This window comes from Aspergillus versicolor (assembly GCF_001890125.1).
Source record: "Aspergillus versicolor CBS 583.65 unplaced genomic scaffold ASPVEscaffold_1, whole genome shotgun sequence".
Classification (NCBI taxonomy): domain Eukaryota; kingdom Fungi; phylum Ascomycota; class Eurotiomycetes; order Eurotiales; family Aspergillaceae; genus Aspergillus; species Aspergillus versicolor.
The window spans coordinates 4,200,518-4,221,663 of NW_024467524.1; the positions used below are offsets into that span (position 1 = coordinate 4,200,518).

General features: G+C 49.5%; 7 protein-coding genes across 7 annotated transcripts; 3 read left to right on the forward strand and 4 right to left on the reverse strand.

The window, feature by feature from the left end:
* Positions 1-439: 439 nt before the first annotated feature.
* Positions 440-3,441, reverse strand: ASPVEDRAFT_120762 (uncharacterized protein; the record flags this gene model as incomplete). Its single annotated transcript, XM_040805818.1, has 4 exons — positions 440-681; positions 739-1,906; positions 2,347-3,215; positions 3,291-3,441. The coding sequence occupies 4 exons, from the start codon at positions 3,439-3,441 to the stop codon at positions 440-442; spliced, it is 2,430 nt and encodes an 809-aa protein (XP_040663156.1).
* A 1,343-nt stretch (positions 3,442-4,784) lies between these two features.
* Positions 4,785-5,900, reverse strand: erg27 (the record flags this gene model as incomplete). Its single annotated transcript, XM_040814158.1, has 1 exon — positions 4,785-5,900. One exon carries the CDS (start codon positions 5,898-5,900, stop codon positions 4,785-4,787), a length of 1,116 nt encoding a protein of 371 aa, XP_040663157.1.
* Positions 5,901-8,564: 2,664 nt separating this feature from the next.
* On the reverse strand, positions 8,565-10,569 carry ASPVEDRAFT_121463 (endopolyphosphatase; the record flags this gene model as incomplete). The annotated part of the gene is made up of 2 exons (XM_040805888.1): positions 8,565-10,354; positions 10,407-10,569. 2 exons carry the CDS (start codon positions 10,567-10,569, stop codon positions 8,565-8,567), a joined length of 1,953 nt encoding a protein of 650 aa, XP_040663158.1.
* A 1,659-nt stretch (positions 10,570-12,228) lies between these two features.
* ASPVEDRAFT_68165 (DUF3237 domain-containing protein) lies at positions 12,229-13,457 on the forward strand. Its single transcript, XM_040815976.1, has 8 exons — positions 12,229-12,355; positions 12,410-12,437; positions 12,497-12,531; positions 12,591-12,730; positions 12,789-12,804; positions 12,857-12,959; positions 13,019-13,038; positions 13,093-13,457. The coding sequence occupies exons 1-8, from the start codon at positions 12,314-12,316 to the stop codon at positions 13,213-13,215; spliced, it is 507 nt and encodes a 168-aa protein (XP_040663159.1). The 5' UTR covers positions 12,229-12,313; the 3' UTR covers positions 13,216-13,457.
* A 2,408-nt stretch (positions 13,458-15,865) lies between these two features.
* ASPVEDRAFT_36809 (emp24/gp25L/p24 family protein) lies at positions 15,866-17,103 on the reverse strand. The gene is made up of 4 exons (XM_040811297.1): positions 16,895-17,103; positions 16,552-16,759; positions 16,288-16,475; positions 15,866-16,226 (listed from the first exon to the last, which is right to left on the reverse strand). The coding sequence occupies exons 1-4, from the start codon at positions 17,087-17,089 to the stop codon at positions 16,209-16,211; spliced, it is 609 nt and encodes a 202-aa protein (XP_040663160.1). The 5' UTR covers positions 17,090-17,103; the 3' UTR covers positions 15,866-16,208.
* Positions 17,104-18,056: 953 nt separating this feature from the next.
* Positions 18,057-18,601, forward strand: ASPVEDRAFT_120656 (uncharacterized protein; the record flags this gene model as incomplete). Its single annotated transcript, XM_040805807.1, has 2 exons — positions 18,057-18,323; positions 18,395-18,601. Coding segments are annotated over 2 exons (474 nt in total), but the record flags the coding sequence as incomplete, so codon positions are not given.
* Positions 18,602-19,049: 448 nt separating this feature from the next.
* bgt1 (1,3-beta-glucanosyltransferase Bgt1) lies at positions 19,050-20,905 on the forward strand. Its single transcript, XM_040811298.1, has 4 exons — positions 19,050-19,647; positions 19,736-19,993; positions 20,055-20,215; positions 20,272-20,905. The coding sequence occupies exons 1-4, from the start codon at positions 19,391-19,393 to the stop codon at positions 20,505-20,507; spliced, it is 912 nt and encodes a 303-aa protein (XP_040663162.1). The 5' UTR covers positions 19,050-19,390; the 3' UTR covers positions 20,508-20,905.
* The last annotated feature ends 241 nt before the right edge of the window (positions 20,906-21,146 follow it).

Below are 21,146 nucleotides of genomic sequence, written 5' to 3' on the forward strand. Positions count from 1 at the left end.
AAAGAGCGAGCCCGAGTGGCGTGTGGGTGGGAGTTGTGAAGGTTGTCTGTCAGCTTACAACAGCGTTGTTCTTTTGGGCAGGGCCAGGCAACCGCGTCACCTGATCTGGGCGAGACTGCAATCTACAATGTATTCACCGTCACGTTGCAGGCAGCTGTTATGCTGAAAATGGTTTGTGAGTTATGCATTAATATGTACTCTCTCATCCATCTCCAGATTTGAGTCTTCACTTGGTCCTTAAAGTCTTTCCGGAGCAGAGGTATCTTACGCCCGAGGGTATCAACTATCTGGTCTTCCGCCTGAATATCAACATTGGGAATAGTATTAATCCGATAAGATAACTAGATATAAAATTAAGTGTATTTATCATAATCAACCTCCCGGGCGATTATATAAGGTTGCGTGGTCCGACCAAAGTTTCGTGTATCCAATCACCACTTTAGAGTTCTTTCTTCAAGAAATGCTCCGGCTTATGCGTAGTCTCATAGTCAACATGAACATAGGCACGTTCAACATTAGGAAGAGACTCGAGTTTCGTCTGTAGCTCTTCAGCAACATCATGCGTAGCGCGCAGCGAGTCAGACGGGTCCATGACGATGTCGACCTCGACAACGAGACGCGGACCAGAGGTGTAAGCCCGGACAGTGTCGATGGCTGTGATGAGAGGGGAATGGGTCATAGCTTTGAACAATGTTAGCCTCACAATCGGTATAAATCGAAGGAGCGAGGTGGACTTACAGATATAAGTGATCAACTGCTGCATCTTCGTGTCAGCAGTAACACCAATGAGCAGCTGAAACTCATGATAGGCAGTATGAAGCCAAAGGCAGCTGATAAGGACCGAGAGAATAATAGCACCCATCGGGTCAATCCACCACCTCAGCTTACTCCCACCAACAGAAGTAAGAATACCAAAGCCATTGATTAACAGGTCATTGCGATGATCCTCCCAAAGAATGCGAATCTGGGAAACCTGATTCCTCAGCGCAAAGCAATAAACAAAGAGCGCAAACTTGGTACAAAACGCCACAACAACCGCAATAACGGACGGGAGATGGAAATCCCCCGTCTCACTATCCGACCCGCCAGCCAAATCCCTGATCGAGAACGCAATCAGCAAGATCGAAACAGCCGTCATCAAAAAGCAGAACGTAATATTCCCCGCCGTCTCAATCCGCGCCTTCCCAGCAGGAAACTTGCGCGGGTCGACCCTGTTCACGGTCTTATTGCACAGCAACAACGTCAGATTCGACAACGGGTCAAACACCGAATCCGCCATCGTCGTGAACAGCGACAGCGACTGGGACGCAATAGCTCCGTAAAGCTGCAAGATCGAAAGTAGAATATTCGCCACGAAACTGCCGTATATCGCGATCTTGTATTTCAGCTGGTTGTTGGTGTTTAGCTCTCGCGCGTCCCGTCTGTGGTCTTCAACGGGCTTCAACATCCGCTCGATATTCTCGTTCTGCGTCTGGTAGAAATCCCGCAGTTCTCTGCGCGCAGAGGCATTCTTCAACGTCTTCAACGTCGGTACTGTCGAAAGGGCCGATGACGAGCGTACTGGCTGTGGTGGGCTTGTCGTTGAACTATGGCCGTGTCCGTGTCCATGTCCATGGCGTTTCCGCGATGTGTTGGCCAGCGGGTGCAGTGCCTGGATTTCCTCATCTGATTTGAGTTTCGACGCTAGCTGGAAGGGATCGTTTTCTTCTGTGTATCGGGGCGGTTGACCCTCTTCGTCGAAGCCGCTGTTGTGTTGGGAAGCTTGGTCCTCAAGCGCGGTGGTAGTGCCCTCGGTGAGCGAGTGATCGCGGGCGTGGCCGTGGGCGCTAGTTTGGAAGGGATGGGGATGATGCGAGGCGCTGTGTCGGAAGTGGCTATCCTCCATCGTGATGACAGGCAAGGTTGCCTATATTTTGAGCTGGCGAGAAATCGATGATTCAAGTGAGCGTGTGATTTTGAAGAAAAAAAGAAAGGGATCAGCTTGAGGTACTCCTTACACCGGGAATCCTGGACGACTTCCCAAGGGTTTCATCACGTGGGGTGATCTTACCAAGATCTTGGCTCCATCGCATAACCATAAATCCATGAGATTCACTAGGGGCACTTGGCAGAAATTGTGAAAATCTACTCAATTGAGATATAGAGAATATTTGTATTGTATTATATACGTCAATCCACACGTCGTAAAACATTAAGAGGTGCTTTCTCTTCAAGCCATAGGTAAGCACCAACCCACCCATCCACCAAGATGATGCTCAATCGCATATACCATTATTCGTCGTATATAAGTTGCGAAACTCTGGATCGGCATTAAAACCACATAATCCCGGCCACTAGACCTATCACGATAGCCATTGAGCTGCCGCGCATGTGCTCTGAATCTCGTCTAAACCCGATATACTTGGACTGACCAGCAGTCATCAATGCAGGGGTTGGTTGTGACTCTTTTACCCCCGCGGATGGATCTGGCTGTACTGAGCTGCCATTTCTCAGCGGCAATTCTTCTCCTGAAGTGCGCTCCGGTTGGGGTTGTTTTGCGGGGTATAGGTGCTCTAAATGTTCTTGTTTGTCCTTAGAAGGTACAGGTGCGGGATTGTTGGGCATTAAAGGTTGGTTATAGTTGTGCGATGGAGAACGGGTTGTCAAACTCTCAAAGTAGTGTCCTCCAGCATGGCAGACCTGCTGCCATGTTTCATGTATAAACAAAGGTAGTCGAGATAACAAAAAACCTTCAGTGGGGTACTCCACTGGTGGTGATGTATCGAGCTCGTTCGCCGGCGTAGGTTGGCGCTGCTGGCCACTGGATGATGCCGGTGTCATAGAAATGTTGCCGAGAGTCCGCGTAGGATGCGTAGATGCAGTAGACATCTCCTCAGCGGATTCTTGCCGAGGCGGAAAAGGCTGTGTCATTTGTTGATCATCCCACCGTTGGAACATAAATTCCTTAAATGCAGTCACGCCCCGCGTTATACTCGATGTCTCTTTCGTTGCAGAGTATGTTATTGGGTCGTTTCCTAGCTCCGCGCCGAACTCGAAGGAGCTTCGCGGAGGAACATTTATAGCGGAGTGATGCGGTTGTGCATTGCGATCAGTGCACGAGGAATAAAAGTCGCCAAATAGCCACGATTTGCAGCTGTTACTGCTCACAAGTATTCGCGATCGGGTATGAGTATCGACAGAAGCATTCTTGACGCGGGAGGAAGAATCTGTAGATGCTCTCAGTCAATCAGCGTCCAGCAAAACCACGAGCCCGACGCAAGGGGTACGGGAAGATCTGGATAATCACATACATCGCCAATCATAGCGGGGAAGCCCCAGGTACGCGAGGTGTGCGCTGTAAAGGCCCCATTCCTTCGCGAGTGTCGGCACCAGAGTGAGCAGGCAGAAAATAACCAGGGCGAGGAACGGAACTGTGCCGGGTTTCTGCAGGCCCGACCGCATGATCCTCGCTCGCGCTTCTAAAAGAAGCCTGCTCTTGCAGCTGCTGCGAGAGCCTCCGATCCAGGCTTCAGCAGCCGATAAAAATCCTACTACTTGCTGGGGGAACTCCGAGGACGACCAATTTCATTGCTGAAGGACGCAGTGGAAGCAGAGGAGCTGCTGTCAAACTGGTAGTAGTGGGAGGGTGTAATTTCCGCTTTCTAGCACCCTTTTGTCAAACCCTGTCAAGTCCCCTTTTTTGTTTATCTCCGAGTCTGCCGTAATTAAGGTCCAAGTTAATCCCGACCTCGATCTTCGTCTCCCGGGCCCGAAACCGGTTTATTGGCGAATCAATAGTGCGGGTGGAATTGGAATCGATCGGTTAGTCGGTCGCTCAGTCGGTTCGGTCGGTGAGCATAGAAGCGAGCAGCAACAAGCAGGAGCAGCGCAACAGGGAAAACAATACACACACTGCGGCAGCAAGTCCACAGAGAGGTCCAGTTTAAGGTAGTGGGACTGAGGGGAGGGGATGCAGGGAAGAGACGGTAAATATGAGTGGCTTGATCGATGCTGCCTATCGCACTGGCAACAGCCTTACTGACGTCCTGAGACTGCTGCTTCCCCCGGGTCCCAGGATTCCAATGGAGGGGCGTTGCAGAGATTGCGTGCGTGAAGATGACGTAAAAGACAGCAACGAGGTAACCTCCTCGAGCTGCAAGCGGATGATAAGCCCGCTGGGCGTTGGTGCAACTGCAGCAGCCAAGAAAGGGAATGACGAGTCCCCCAAGCTGCTAGCCGGGCTATTGGTTGGCTGACTGGTTAAACATCAGCACTTGCAGTTTGGAGCCTGTTCTTCTCTTTTTTCCCCAGACTGAATCAGTTCCCTCTGCGGGTGGCTGCCTGAGGTTTCACTTTTTGACTTTTGAGTTTTGCCTTGTGCTGCCTATGTTGATGCCTGAGGCTGCATTCCGTTTTCAACAACAAGTGGAATCATATGGGGCTTTCATGTAGTATCACTGTAAAAATGAAGATGATTCTAGGACAATTCCTTTGTATTGAATAGGTACAATGAATTGAAAATGAATAAAACCAGGACCAACCTGTATCCGTTATATACACAGGACTCGACCAGAGGACCTCAAGAATATTGAATGAAATATCGAAAAGTTAACCAACAAGATAAATATAATTCTGGAAAATCCCAGAGGAATGAAGAAAAAAATACAAGAACAGCCAAAAGAGCCAAACTCCAACGCAATGAAAGGATGGCCTGTGGTACCAAAAACTGTCGCAACATTTCTCGTTAAAATGTACATAAATAATCAATCATCAATCGGCATCTGCACTGGCATCAACATCGGGTATCAGATAGGGTTCAACATAGTCGGATTCGGCACCGCAGCAGGCGACTGGCCAGTTCTCACGGTTGTAGCGGCGTTCGTCGTCGTAAGCTTGGGCGTTTTTGGAGACGGCGGCATAGGCGTCGTCGCCGCGGTCCTTGGCGATGTTTTCCTCGCAGTCGTTGGAGTTCGGTTCCCTTCGCTGCGCGAGCTTTCCGCCCTGGGTGTCACACTGCGAGTCGTGCTTCCTCCATTACTACTCTTTTTGGCGCTGCGTTTCACCATCTTGCCCAAGAGGCCAACGATTTCGGCTGCATCTTCGAAACTTTCGTCATCCATGCCTTCTTGCGCGTTGTAAACGTCGGCAATGGCTTGCTTGGCGAGTTTGCGGCTGGCGTTGGCATCGTGGAGACAGTCGTATACGTATGCGGCGTATTCCAGCTTTATGGATAGGCGTAAGGGGTGTGAGCCAGGGAGGAACCGTTCGGCTAGGAGCGCGGCGTGGTTGAAGCAGGCAGTTGCAGTAGGCGTATAGTCAATGGCAGGCAGAAGGAATGAGGATAACGGTCGAGGTGCCTGAACAGGCGCGAGGCCAGGGGGGCCGTGTGGCACTTTCAAGGTGCGTTGCGATATGTCGAAGGCCCCTGTGGGCTGGCTGGGAACGGATATAACTTCGGGCTGCTTCGTACGGAATGATAATCGCGAATTCGGATCTCGTGGTGATGGTTCCGGCTCTGCTGTCTCGTTGGAGATAGTGCCGTTGCTGGAGAGGCTGCCGATTCCCGGTGAGTGAACGGCGGGTTGGTTATGGAATAGAACGAATATATGGTAGAATGAGGCTCTGAGTTTATAAACTAGGATCTTCAGCTCAACGAAGCCTTCCACCATGGGAAGAACAAATTCTTCGAGAATCAAGAGACCTTCGCGCGAAAGCCATATGATGTGGTAGTACAGTTGCAGGGATTTTGTTTCACGAGTAGGGTCCAGTCGCCGTAGTCGCCGTGCGCGAAGCAGTTTGTTTGAGAGCATAACCGACAGGCCCAGTATCTTGTACAGCATAGCCGATAGGAATGGGCTCTCCAGGCCTGTCACGGCGGCAAAATTGCCCAAGGCCTTCTGGTCTACCTCGGCTGAAGCCATCCAAAAGAACAGCGACTCAGGATCTATAATAGAGACGCAATCGTCGGAATCATTAGCCTGGCTGTTCGTCAATTGAGACATCGTGATAGGTAGGTAAGGAGCAAGAGCACTCGGAATTGACATCACGGGCTTGACCACAGCCTGTGGAGAGGATGGATCTGCCAACTCGTGGGAAACCAGAGTATAAATATTCAGAGCAACTCAAAGACAGATCCAACGCGCTCTCCACGGCCATTGGCAAGCGACATGGGTCGAAGACCGAGCGCCAAAAACACAGATGATCTTACCTCGAAGCGCGCACAAACAATCGATAAGTCAAGAGCAGTCTGGTTCTAAACCATATGACTTTCCATGCTCATCCAGCGCTTAGGATCCGATGGGTTGGGGCTTGATTTGTCTGTGCTTGCAATCAGGGGTTGATATTCCGTGCAGAGGAGGGATCACTTCTGCATACTGCGGGCGCCTGCCTTTGACGCTCTCAATTCTGAAGAAAACCGTGGTTTCACAAGCAACCGTTGAGGACAAGACTGTCGAAGTAATGAACAAAAACCTACCAGCGCTTCCAAAAATGAAGAGGATATGTTACAAGTACAGGTTCCAAAGCAATTGAGCCTCCCAATGAGCCGCCGCGGCTAAAATAGTTCTGTACAATGCGGAATCTGGGGATATAAAGGCAGATAAATAAATGCGAGAGTAGGAAAATTATCAGATAAAAAAAAGAGAAAAGAAAAGTGATGTTGTCTCAGTGCACAGTCCAGTCAGTGCACACCAGCGATCTCGGCCGTGTGCAATTTGCGCCTCGAAGATCGCTTTGCACGTACTTGAGGGAGATCGGCTCGCACTGGCGGCAACGATACGTATCGTGCGGTATGAAAGAGTATGAAATAGTAGAAAGGGGTATGGAAAGCTAGGAGCTCAGAGGCGACAACGACGAGCAGTATACAGAAACCAGATCAAGGACGGTGAGCTTGCGATTCAGAGGTCGGAGACAGCGTTGATTCATTGTGTGCGACTTGAAGGCGGCGAGGCGGAAAAGAGTCGCCTGTGCTTCTTTGCCAGCAATGAGCTGGCAATTGACGACAATTGCTACCTGGCAATGGCAGCAGGATTAGCAGTGCTATTATTGTCGGGATGAATGACACGGTTCAGTTGCGAGAAAGAATATCAGCCACAAAGACAATCGGTGAAAAGTGGATATCGCGGTTGGTGCTCAAGGCGTAAAAGAAAAAATAATCTCAGAGCAAGGGGAAAAAGGCGAGTGCTCCGAGGGAAATACTTGGCTAATTTGAGGCAGATTGGGTGCAATCAATTATGCGGTGGCATTGAATTCATTCATTCATTCACTCATTCCTGTGCCCGCTGTTGTTGTCAATTGTGAGTCCAGCAGTGTAGATGCTTGCTAGTGATCGAACACAATGAGAGCGTCATCAAAGACCATCATTACATTGCAATTCATCGACAGTGGCAACCCCTCAGCTATGATGGAGATGGCGATGGCGATGGGACGGGACAGCGACGGACAACGCATCAACTCTCTAGCTCGATACGTGTCAGAGCCCAACTGCAGTTTGTGTGAGTCCTTGCAGAGCTAACATCCCACTCGGACGCCATTTGTGGATCACCGCGGTGTCCGGCTCAAGATTAACCCCATCAGGGAAATCTGGAGCCAAAATGCTCCTGCGTTGTGCCTGACCGTCGTTCCTCCATCTCCAAGATGGAACTACCTGCTGTGCTTGTTGGAGCCTTGAACGAGGCCACTAAACTTCGGGACTGACAGTTGGCAGAGCCCGTTGCCAGCGTGGCACCGCGGGGATAAACAGCAAATCAGAGTCTCGCGAGCTCAGCCTGACGAATGCCATCGTTCCCGAGAGCCTGGTCGGCTTGCAAACCCAACAAGACCTCGGATTATTTCCCTTCCTCGAGACAGCCTGCTTGACCGCCAATGCGGAGTACAATTTTAGCCCAACTCCAAGTCTCAAGAGGCTCAGCACCCCGAACAATCAAGAATAATGTCAAATTAAGTGTTATTTTATTAGTTGCGCCGCCATTTCCAGGCTAATTTTAGCTTGCCCGGCTGCCGTGGCCAATATGGCTCCTTTTTCCGATGCAATGGCGAACCGACTCGGATACGAGAGTCCTCACCAAAGGTCTTGTTGACATGCGATGTGCTGTTCATAGTCCCAATTGACACATAGAGCTGCCACAGCAGCAAAACTGACCCTGAAATAGAGTCTAGGAAAGAAGGTGAGGTTAAACTTGCCATCCAGACTTGAACCATGGAACGCCGTGGGCACCATCGCTGGATGCCTTAGGCTCCAAAGTGCTTTCCATAGTTGCCCGTTGTGGCCAATCAAAACTAGAACACTGCTGTTCATTGAATCTGCCATGGCGAGTGTGATGCTAACTATATGTCTGCTGTTAGCTATGTAGTTTGGTAGTACTTTTTACTTAATAATCATGTAGGAAGAGAATCTCATCTCATAGCGACTATGTATATACAACGCCACCCAGTGGCCTATAAAACGCGGTATTCATATATTAAACACAATAAGTATAGCCTCCATCCGGCGTTAGAAAAGAAAAGTATACCCGTAATCGCTCGTAAAACCTGAAGGAAGCCAAATAGGCGGGGAATAATGCAAAGGTAAGATAAGAAACGCAAATTTACGCCTCAATGTCATCAAGCTCGTCGCCGCCCAACATACCAACAAATGCTCTATCCAAGAACGTTCGCCAAACTCGGTTCTTGCGGTGCTTCTTCTTCTTATTTTTGTTCTTTTTCTTCTTCTTTCCATTGGTTGTCTCCGGCTCAGAATCATTTTCGGCGTCAGATGCGTCTGTCTCCGAATCCAGGTCGGCAGCTAGTACTGTGTCCTCCTTGTGGGGGTTCTTGCTTGCAATGCGTTTGGCAAGCTGGAAGTAGCTGCGTACTGTGAGGTCTTTCATATTGTACACTCCATCCTCTTTCGTGTCGTATTCGATTTTATATAAGTCTAAGCCACTGGCTGTGCTATGGTCGTTTTCAGAGCTAGTTTCGGACTCCTCGGCCTTCTCGTGATAAATCTCCGTGAGGTTGGCATAATACTGGACGTAGCTCAGCCATGACAATGCTTGGTTCGAGTATGCAGGCCCCGGCGGAGTAGTTTTCGGGGGCTCGTCGGGGACCTTGAAGTTCGGCTTCTTCTTCTTCTTGTCTTTCTTGTTCTTTTTGTGCTTCTTTTTCTTTTTTTGTTCGTCGATTTCGTCTGGCGCATCATCCTCGGTTGCTTCTGGCACAAAGGACTCGAGTGAGTCGTTTGTATACGGCACGTCTGCCCATATTGCAGCGCCCTCCAAACCCGTGGTATTATACTCGACCACCCTGAGAGTTGGGAAATAGTTGGGTACCACACTAGGAGACACCAGCGAGACACTATATCGTTCAGCGAATGGACCGCCAATCTTCTTGAAGAATCGTCGCTCCTTCTTTCCCAATATCTCGCCCGGGTCGTCAACCGAGCCACCAGAAAAGTCAAAGGCTTTGCCACCTGGCGGGGAGGGCATATCAGCCCAGTCTTCCCTCAAACTAGATAGGTAGTTTCCGCGGGACTGCACTATGAGGCTGGGATCGCTCGGCGTCTCTTCGCTCGCCGCCAGAATGTCCACGTCCCGGCTATCCTGTAGCATAAAGTGGTCGACATTCATGTGTCCATAGACGCTGCCGACGACGACATCGCGGAATCGATTTACGAACAGTGTGTATTTCTGCCAGCAGGTCTCATCCCAGTTCTTCTTGTTACCGGCTCTTGCAGGCGGCACATGTCCGATAAGTATAGCTTTCATCTTGCGCCCCCGCAAAATCTCAAGCTGCACACGTAACCATTCCATATGTTCGTACCCTGGCTCGGATTTCGCCGCACAGCCATCAACCGCCGAGTTGGATTCGTAAAAGTACATAGTGTTCAAGCTAATCGCGGCAAGCTTGTTTGGGATCAACTCCGCCAAGAACCATCCACCTTCCTCAAAACTGTGCCGTTGAGGTTCGGGAATAAACTTGGCCCAAATTTCCGTGAACCTCCTTGTCCACCGGTTCGGTCCCTCTTTAAAAATGTTATGCGGCATGATATCATTGTTGCCAATAGTAGGGATGATCGGGATTGAAAGACCACGAACTTTGTCCGAGCATTCGAAGAGGTCGATGAACTTATTCGCCAGGAGTTCATTCAGATCAACTATTTCGTCCGCAGTCCGAGGGATTTTCTCGTCGTTGTCATGCCGCGCCGAATCTCCTGTCCAGAGTACAAAGTCGATCTTCCCCTTGAGATTCTCATCAATCCATCGGAACGTTTCGTTTACGAGGGCCAGCGGTGAGTCGCAGTCGGTGCCCTCCGCGCCCAAGGCGCCCGCTGATCCTTTACCCCGATGACATGTTGGCTCGTCTGTTCCTGATTTGTAGTGGGTATCTAAATGCAAATCTGGGGGTGGTTAGCCGGGGCTTTCTTGATGATGCGGAATTCACGGAAATACCTGTTATATGAAGAAATCGCCCTGAGAGCTGCCCCGACGGTTCTGTCTTGTCTACCTGGGCGGCAACGTTGCCCAGGACCTGCTGTTCTATGATAGGTACCGCAGATGCGCAGGCAGCAAGGCTAAGACCGTAGAGGGCCGGGAGAAGGCGCGGTGGAATCATTGATATCTCCTTGTCAATGGAGTAGCACCGTCTCCGCGGACAAAAAGATGTAGAAGTCAAAAGCGATCGATCATCGGCATGAATAGGTCGGATCGGTAGTAGAACCAGGAGCTCAGGCAGCCGGAACGTGGGACAAAGACACGCGCGGCAGAAAAAAATAGCAGCGAAGCTACGTCACTAGTTGCAGTCCCGATCAGGATAAGCGTCCGTCGGCGTCCAACCGTCTCGAGTCTCGACTTTCGACCACAACCACGCCAGGCAGTTTATTCTGTTATATACTTGACATCGAGTGTCGATTTGACTCTCATCTGATCAGACGAGACAATACTGCTTATGTCGTGACCCGTTATTCCCCGCCATCTTGAAGACCCCCCAGCATCGCCAACAACCTGTCCCTTTCTTCGCTAGCACCACGTGCGCGGTTCTGTGGACTGGTTCGCTCGACTGAGGGTCTGCTGATTGCTCGTTGGCCAGAAAGAAGCTGATCCAGAGGACCTTGTGCGAGACCCATGTGCCACTAAGCGGCCTTGGAATTTTGAGACATAGCGAATTCGGGGCTTAGTTTCATGTCGTTATGGTTAATCTGGCTGATCTGATGCAAGGGTTATTTGTGTGCTGAATAACAGTCCCTGGGAACCGCTGAGGTCGATCGCGAAGAGCCCACCAACACAAGAAACAACAGAACTCAAATAGCGGGCCTTCAGAGCCAAAGGAAGCTATTTCCAGCCTTCTTGGGGATTCATACCCCTCATTTGCCGGTCGCCCTATTTTTGTGGAGGATCACCTTGTGCTCTGGTAAGCAGTGGATTCGTGAATACATGGTGTAGTTCTGGAGCGAGTACTTTATTCGGTCCTGGATATCGTTCCCAAGATCCGGAACATATTCACCAGCACGACACGTCCGGGAATTCCCATTCGTCGCCCCATTAGCTTGGTGACGGTATGTTGTCTAATAGTGATACCCTTGCCGGCAGGGGAAGCCCAAGCCCTATCCTCACGGTTGCGTCAGGATGTCGACTGCTCCCGGATCGATATCACTCGTCAATCAGCGTCTCAACGTATTGTCTCCGGCCGATTTACCGGAGATGCGCATCCCTATCTATCATCCTCCATTGGATTCTTGCTGTGGCGTAGGTTATGGAGAGTTTGAGATCACCCATCCCGGTTTAAGTGGTTTTCTGACCACGTAAGAAAGGCTTCGAATTGTAGACCGATAGTTATAGAGCCTCGTCCGGAGACAATACCTAGGAGCTCCAGGGGATCGGAATCTCAGCGGATCACCATCCAGTCCGCAAGTGGGAACTGGGGCGTCCATTTAGGTGAAATTAGGATAGGACAGGGCGCATGCTATCTTGTCAAGCCCAATTACGGACCTATGACACAAGAGCTAGGTAAATGCCATGCGAGTGGCCTTCGATAGGGAAGCCAGAGATAGACACTGGGCCGTTCGCTGACAGGCTCGAGCGACGATCCAAGAGCGGGTTTGCCCACCGACGAAGACGGCCTTCTTGCAGCGGAAATAGAATAATCAAAAAGCACCTGGAAGAAATCCAGGCACGATATGATTGCGGACAAGAAGTACCGTGGAAGCTTCAGCTCCATCCAGAAGTGTTTGCGGATCACATCATGACAGCCCCTCATCGTGCGGGGCTATTTATTCCCGAGCTTCCCCTCCTCCAACGCTCTTCAACAGTCAATCTATCGCCATTATCTTTTCAATCTCCAAGTATTGAGCTCATCCATCATGTCCGAGTTCCCCAGTATCCAGCCCGCTTTCACCATCAAGGCACGTAGTATCCAGCACTCTTTAGTGACCCTACTAATAATCTATCCAATACAGATCGCGCTCGATCCTGCGCTTGCAGTCGGTTAGCAGCTGCTATACCACGCACCTAACATAAGGATAGTGATTAACATTACACAACAGGTAGCGCTTCCCGTGGGGCAACCTTACAGGTCATTGTGAGCATCTTAACCAAACTCGAGGGCATCAGGATCACCTCTAATAACGCGCGATACAGCCCTTCTCTAGCGGCACTTTCAAGTCGGCCGAAGGCTTTTCCCCTTCCCTCGATGCCGAAATAGTCGGCGTCGGCAATGACTACATTCATGCCGACCCAGATGGTTCGCGTCTGCGCCTGGACGCCCACGGGACCATCAAGTATGCTCCCTGCCAGATATTCACGTGTAGCTGCGTGTGCTAATATGCCTTATCATAGGACCCAAGACGGCGCCGTATGCCTAGATAGATTCATTATCAGGGATCTAAACTAATCGCTGCGAATAGCTTATCTACGTTAACTACACTGGTGTTGTCTCGGTGGGCGAGGCCGAGACTAACATCCTCACTGGTAAAACTACAGAAGGCGCGACGCCTTTCGGCAACTCTTGTGAGTATACTCAAGTACCGTTCTTGGGATCATCGAAGCTAATAATTGGAAATTCCCAGTCACTCACGTTACTTTCGAGGTAGGATAATCCTCAAACGGTAGAACTAACTAGCTTGCTAATTGTACCCGGCAGACCGGGCATGAACGCTACAAGGACCTTGAAAACCGCGTCTTTGTCGGTAAAGGCAGATTCGTCGCTGAAAACGGCAAGCCGCTTAGTGTCGAGTACAGAGTCGGCCAGGTTGTTCATGCGTAAAGGATGGAATGACCGTGATGTATACGAAGCAGTAGTAATTGCAGTGAATGTATCAATTTCCATGAAGCGGTGGTCTTCCTCGATGGCACTACTCTCGTAGTTCGAAACCATTCAATATACGAGTCCTTCTTATTATAGGGCGATGAGCATGGTATGAGCCAGAAAGGTGTACGACCAAATCGTACCTGACATTCCACATCAACGGTAATGGTTCTCAGCCCTAATGAATAAAGACCTACCACTCATCCCAGGGCTCTTCAGGCTTTAAAGTATTATTTAAATTCACGTTTCCTCCACCCGTCCCGGTCTGAAGGAGGTCTATAAAAACCCCCCGATCCCCCCTCAACTGTCTTTCTTAGTCCACCTCATCTAATACTGTCACCTAGCACTACGCATACTCATTTTGATCTGACCATGGTCCTCAATGCTGGATTTGGGCATACACAGAAAGCAAATGACCGAGGCCTTTCAATGTTAGTCTATTTTAGCGCATATCGAGCTCCATCGAAATGTGGGTGCTTGAGCCTGGTGCTGCACCAGAAAGGAAGGCGCAGGGTGTTCCAAACGAGGAAAGAACTATTCTCTACCTTACTTGCCCAGGTACAAGTACCTTCCCCTGGGCATGTCCTTTTGCGCCGAAACCTCCAAATTCCTTTGCAATTTCATCGCATTGTCCCGTCTTCGAACTTTAATTGAATAGCAAACACCCCTAGGGCAGTTCTAATCCTAATCCAAAGCCCAATTCCAACCCCGAGGATGGGTATGGATCGGATAACAGCCGTGAAACAGTGCGTGGCTAAACAAAGACTCCCATACAAACCGGCCAAAATGTCCAGCCCTGCAGTAACAACCGGTGTACACGCGGGGCTTGACCACAATCCTGCTGGAAAGATGTGTCTAAATGTAGAATTTTGCCAATCTATCAGAATTCAAGATGTGCCCTACTAAAAATACCAATGCCAATGTCGTTTATTCTCTCTCAGATGTTGCCTCCGCGTCAGTGCCGTCTTCATCTGTTCTCAGGGTTTCGCTGGAAAAGCACACGGTGCCAACCCTCAGCCCGCGGCTGTACTTGGACAATCCGCACTACTTCTTGCTAAACACTGAACTGTATAAAGTATCTGTATCAGTGCTCATAGTTTAGGTTACACCGTATCTCGAGGCACCCTGTGCGCATGTTTTCAATGGAACTGAAGCAATTATGCCCTGTTTTTTCCGAACTCTCTCAGGTGCTCCATGTAGAAGGGGTCTACCTCGGGCAACATTAGTGTAAGGCTTAACGCTGTCTGTGAATCGCATTCTTAGTTCTATTTCGTTGTCTTAAACTTAGACTTTTATACAAGGGTTTCAGTTCAGATATACAGTCCAGGTTTGTCACCACATATTTTAATGCCGCAAAGGATCCTGTGGCTGACATTGAGTGGGTTAATACATGGGTTTAAGGGATGCAAGATCTCGCCTTAACTCCAGCCTCTTTTTCTTTCCTGGGTTGATTCCATCTACAGTGGAAACCAATCAAACGGCATCTCCTACCACCTTGTAGGTACTAGTAACACCGGCGGTGTGAGCACAGAGCGCCCCTAATCAAAATGGCTACGACAGCCTTCAAGCTTCACACCGCTTCCCTCCAGCGCGTACTTTTGGCGCTACACAGTCTGTTGGTAATAAGCCGTGAACGGTAGTGCAGTATAACCCCGGTCCCAAGTGACGGTAGGGCGTGGTATATGTTCCTTGATAGCCGGCCAGACTGTAACTAATCTGAGTAGCAAGGCGATGTGGTGCCCCGTAATATTAAGGTGTTGATGGATATCCTCGGACCACCGAAGCCCTAAGTCTTCGGCCGCAGCGCGTAAAACCGAACCGGGAAAAGATTGAAATGCTTCGGGAACCCCGTTTGAATCTCTGAAGCGATGACACTCATTCCAGCTTCTTCAAAAAGAGACCGGAACTTGGTGTCTTGACAAAGCTTTTGGGCCCTCTGGTCCCAGGGTCTCCCGATTGAGGACTTTGACTTCAAGAAATCTAGCCCGCTTCAGCTCTCCCGGTTCTGCATGTAGTGGTGTCCTAACTGGACTTAGCATACTATTCAATGAGTTGTAGGATATTCCCTCCCCCAGTATTTGTTGCCACGTGTCTATAATTATACCTGGATGAAAGTAAATTTTAAGTGCAAACCATTCTAGGTCCTTAAGGATCCATTTTGTGTGCTAGCCAAGCTAACCACTCTTAATTTCAGCCTACAAATTAGTACGATATCCTCAATCTCTGTGAACAAGAGCTGATCCACAACAATAGTCTAACACTCGCATAATTAAGCAGACTAACGCCGCTGAAACAGGGGCCAGTGGCAGACGGAGCCTATCAACAGTCTAGCACGATGCGTATAACAAATTTTGTTGTTGCTGGCTATCGACATGCAAATCCAGTTCTGGTAAGCATGCGTCTTGTTCCACTCTATTCTTAATTTTTAATTCTCTCTCTTCTATCGGTTACCGACACAGTAGTGTGTATCTATGTATGCGACTTAGTCGTTCTTCAGCACCCTTGTCTGATTCGAGAAAAAAGGTTAAGGACATTATATCCTTTGACTTCATCGGGAGACATGGATTGGGACTGTTACGATCGTCCTTCATACAGTGTTTACCATGGTGTCTATTTGTTGAGGGTAAAAGGAAGCAAGACGGAAATCAGGGAGAGAGCTTGGAACAGGAGGCCTTAGTTCGCGGCCTCGATAGACAAGAAGTCCGAGAGAACAGTATAATCCTGCAGGTTGTGTTCTCAAGGGACTGATTATTTCTACCTAGCGAGGATAGTTGCAGCTTTCGGGGTCATAAAATCTCCGGATGAATCCAGTAGAATTGCCAAGATAAAATATATAGATCGTTCAAATTATCGTACTCCCATTCGAAAGCCCCCAAGGGCAGACAAAGACATGCATGGGACTAGTAAATAAATAATAGACCCTCTTCTCGCTCATGAAACGTAGACTACACTTAGACAACACGCTTGACCTGTTAAGCCCGTCGTTAGCATTCAACGGTCACAGTCAAAACGGACACTACAAGAACTCACCTCAAAGAATCTCTTCAACCACCAAACCTGGAAAACACCCTCGCCAATAAGCACTGCAAGCTGGAAGATACTCCACCACTTGACTCGACCGTTCGTGCTCTCGGCCGTGTTCCGGTGTACCCTCTCGCGGACAACAATATACGACTGCTCATCCTTAACCTGGGCCAGGGCTTCCAAAAGTCGGCGAACTAATAGCAAATAAGAATTTCACGTCAGCCAGGAGTTCTTGTGCACCCGCATGTTCGATCCGGTGTTTTCTCCTACCTTCAGTCTCCAGTGGATCCTGCGCCATTTCTGATTCCGGGACGTAAACGATTCCGTGCACGTTGAACGAGACTTCCTTCGAGTTCGAGGTCCAGCCCTCGTTGCTGAAGCAGTAGTGGTATTTGCCGTCGGAGTGCGCGGTGAATGAGTAGTCTTCGGTCGAGACGGCTTGCTTGAAGTATTGGCGGTTGTTCTGGGGGTCCTCGACCTGCAATTCCGCAAAAAAAAAAACACAATGCATTAGCTATTTCCGTAAAGCAGTTGAACTCAGGGGTGGATGAATATGAGGAGGGAAATTGATGTTTTGAGCCATCTTGTTTGGCGACTGCGAGGGACTACATACCCAGAAATCAATCTCGAGGTTCCCGCTGCCTCCAAATTCCCGGTCGCCGACCTGGAACGAAACAGTCATCTTATCATCCTTGTGCAGTGTCTCGTGGAAGCATTCTCGTGAGTGGGCGCGGAGCTGGATGTTGTGTGCGGCGGCGGCGGTGATCCAGCTCAGTCCGAGGAGAAGGGAGGCTGCGGAGAAGCGCATGGCGGGCGTATTTTATTTTGCTCTCTTGCGGTTATAGAATTGACGCAGATAGGATTTTAAAGACGAGAGGATTGGAAAGCCCCGGCGTCGAGGGTGTATGGGTTTTTGGTGGGTTAAATGCTGGTTGTGATTTGACGCGCAAGGTGGTCTCTCAGGTTCACTCTGGGAATTCGAGACGCTCGGACCACCTCAGCCAATCGCTGCTCGTGACAAGCCGGCGATTCACATTGATGGACATCTATTGCTCGATTTTGATATTCACTTGAGAGCTTAAGTTGAAATGCACTGCTGATTTATGTGAATGCATGGATTTCTTATTATTTGAATCGATTTAACTTGTTGGTTTTGATGGTGGCCAATAATGTCTCGTGTCTGATCTACGAATGCGCATTCTATAACGAAGCACCCAATCCATTGGAACCATCATAGCATTCATTGCACTACGCCCTGTCCATTCAGGAGCCGCCTGGTAAGTATCAGGGATTCTAGGAAGCGACGAGTCATTGTCAGTTAGACATACGGTAAAGTTGTCGCCCACTCAAATAGAAGCAACGATGGCCTGTGCCTTCCCATCGGTCGACAACTTATTTCCACGAGAACTGGCTTAACCAGCCTCTGCTTTACAGCTGCATCCGTCAGTCCTAACAAAACGATGCCGGTTCTCATATCAAATGGCAAGCCATTTCGTGTGTCGTTCATGTCGCTTCTGACCGGCAGTGTCCGCGAAGGAAGACCGAGTCTTCGATATGACACCCGGAGTGTTAGTCCCGATTTCTATCAGGTATTTCGCCTTGTTCCCAGAATAGGTGGGCTAGCTGAAGTGCACTTCATTTACCTATCCGTCTAGGATATTCCGAGAGCAAGAGCAATCTTGAGGCGCGGACAAGCAAATTTGGGAGCCCGTAGGTCACTCGAAGCCGTGTTAAAGCTGCCTTATCCATTCTGACACTCGAAAGACACCACTCAATGGTCCATTGAGGACGACAGAGTTCTTCGAGACCTGAAAGTATCTAAGGTATCATGGAAGCGAATCTCAATGGTGATGGATCATAGACCAATCGCAGAACTCAAGAAGCGCTGGATCGATATCCAAGACGATAAACACAAAGCCTGCGAAGTCCGCAAAGTGTACCGCTTGGATGGCGAGGACGATGACTGGTACTTTGATGAGAAATACGACAAAGAGCGCCATGTGTCATTCAGCTCATCAACTGATGAAGACGAAGACGAAGATGTGAGTCAACACACGATGCTTCGGTATATGTCTGCTCCATGCTGAAGACATATTGACTTTGCCAGACTGAGGCGGACGACGACAGTCGTTCTAGGCGGTCCAAGACGAAGAGGATTTACTATATCGATAACGAATTCACCCTTGATGAAGTGCTCCTCCTTCATCAAATCGCGGCGGGTTGGAAGAAGGACCGCTGGGAGACCATAAGTAGTCGGTTTAACCAGAAGACCGGCCGAGACATCACTCCGGCTCAAGCAAAGTCGGTTATCAATGACTAGGCGCAGAGAATAGGGATATTAGCACTTTCATGTCTCAAGCCTTTCTGTGTGGTTCAGTAAGATAGTTTATTGGATCGGAACACTGATCGGTTTACTCCGATCATCAAATGTATACTGAAAAATAAGCCGTGCTTTGTCCGTTTTGATACTCCTGCAAGGAGTCGCGAGTCTGTGCTTTGCCATGGACACGGGTAGTCTGACCCCTTAATTCCGAAAATAAGGAACAATTGCGGGCTATTAAGGAGAGCTGCGAGAACTTATTTTAGACGAAGATTGTCAAGTCCAGACCGTCGACACAGATGAGCGAGACCCAAGAATAGAGCAGGGCGAGAGGGATCGGAGGGTAAATTTAACGAGTTCAAGTAAGGTGGAAATGGTGGAGAACCAGGCCTGCACTGCAAGACCGTTGAGTGGTGGTGCCTGAGTAATAGCGGCCTCATCGGGCATAGTCTGTTTCAGGAGTTCAGAGGGACCGAGCAGGGTTCAACCGGCCATCTCCCTTATCCAACATTTGATAGTCTGTCTGGACGTTTATCTCCTGGACATTACTCTCTTTTTCGAATTCTGTCGTTCTTTTCTTGATTTCTTTCATACCACGCTCCTTATTTACGTCCGCTGCTCAGCCGAACGGACCGCTGAGCATTCACCTCTTCGCCGGCCATAAACAGCGCCCAGGAGACAATCCGATTTCTCTCCTGCCTAGTCAGATCGAGCTCCGACTGGACTCTCTCCTCTTTATATTCACACTATCGCAAACGAGTCATCATCCTTTGACGTGATACCTCCAAGATGCGTGTCGCCGGCCTGATTACTCTTCTGGCAGCAGCCATGCCCGCAGTCGCTACACGGGGAACCTTTGGCCTTGCTCTCGGAAACGAAAACCCCGACGCAAGCTGCAAGTCCACCGAGGACTACAAGAAGGACTTCGATGCGCTGAAGGATCTGACAACTTTGGTCCGTACCTACTCGGCAAGCAACTGCAACACGGCAAAGAACATCGTCCCAGCTGCCAAGGCGAAGAACTTCAAGGTCGTGCTCGGTGTCTGGTATTGTTTCCCTGATACTTGCACCATCAATTAGTGTTTTGTTTTCGGATCCTGCGATAAGAGCTAACATCTATACCCCGCATTCCAGGCCCGACACTGAGGAATCTTTTAACCAAGACTTTAATGCTTTGAAGAAGTCAGTCAAAGGCAACGAGGACGTCATCCACGCGATCACCGTTGGCTCCGAAGCCCTCTACCGTGGGGACATGAAAGCCCAGGATCTCCTGAAGCGTATCAACCAGGTCAAGGAGGAATTTGATGGCGTCCAAGTCGGCATGGTGGACAGCTGGAACAAGTTCGCCGATGGTACTGCGGACCCCATCATCCAGGGCGGCGTTACCTACTTGTAAGCAACCCGATTGACGGTCGCATTCATCGCTCTATTCGCATTCGCTAATTTCAATCAGCCTGGCCAACGGGTTTGCCTACTGGCAGGACCAGGATATCTCCAACGCCACCGCCACCTACTTCGATGACATGGCTCAGGCCAAGGCCCGTATCGAGCAGGTTGCTGGTGACAATGCTAAGAAGATCCGATTTGGTAATGGCGAGTCTGGCTGGCCTACCGGTATGCTCCCCTTGGGTCTTGTTTCTAGGCTAGATCTGGTACTAATAACACTGCAGATGGCGGATCCGACTACGGTAAGGCTAAGGCCAGCACCGACAACGCTAAGAAGTACTACAAGAACGCTGTCTGCCCTATGCTCAAGTGGGGCATTGATGTTTTCTACTTCGAGGCCTTTGACGAAACCTGGAAACCCGACAGCACTGGCGACAATGGCGAGCCTATGGACGAGACTCACTGGGGTCTCTTTACCGACAAGCGCACGGCCAAGTTTGACACTGCGTGCCCCAACTAGAGTTGTATTTCAAGTCGAGAAGAGTCGGTGTAGACGTTCAATCCCTTAAATTTTTATGGTTTGATTCAGTGTAACATATTATATCGCGATAAATACGGAGATTTGGGTTACTTTTTCTTCATAAACATGAAGAAATGGTTACATCATTCATGGTATTACCTTGTAGTTTCTAATTAGTGGAAGTGTGCGTTGTGGCCTCCGACAGGTACGTATTATTCAACGTACGGTAACGGCTCGGCGGGAACCGTGGTTCGCAGCGCATTTTACCCCTGAGCGAGCGGGAGACACGAACCAAGCACCACGGCGCGTCATTGGGGAAGGTTGTTTATGGGGTTCGACCTCCAGCATCATTTGCGCGACTCAGGGGCTCCCAGGGATAGTATTAATTTCAACGCGAAACCATGTTTGTAAAGTCAAGATTTTTTTTCCCCTATGAAATCATAAAGCAAGACTCTGCTCTGCATAACTTTGTCTTTGGGCGTCAGCGACTCAGTAACCAGATGATCGATGATCGTCCTGAGGCAGAAAATGATGGACACAGCGCCTTGCCTCGGTCACGTAGATGGCGGTGAGTTGGCAGCGAGCACAGGGCGCAAGAGACTTGACTCGAAAAGTACGTCAATTAACCGTCTCTTCGTT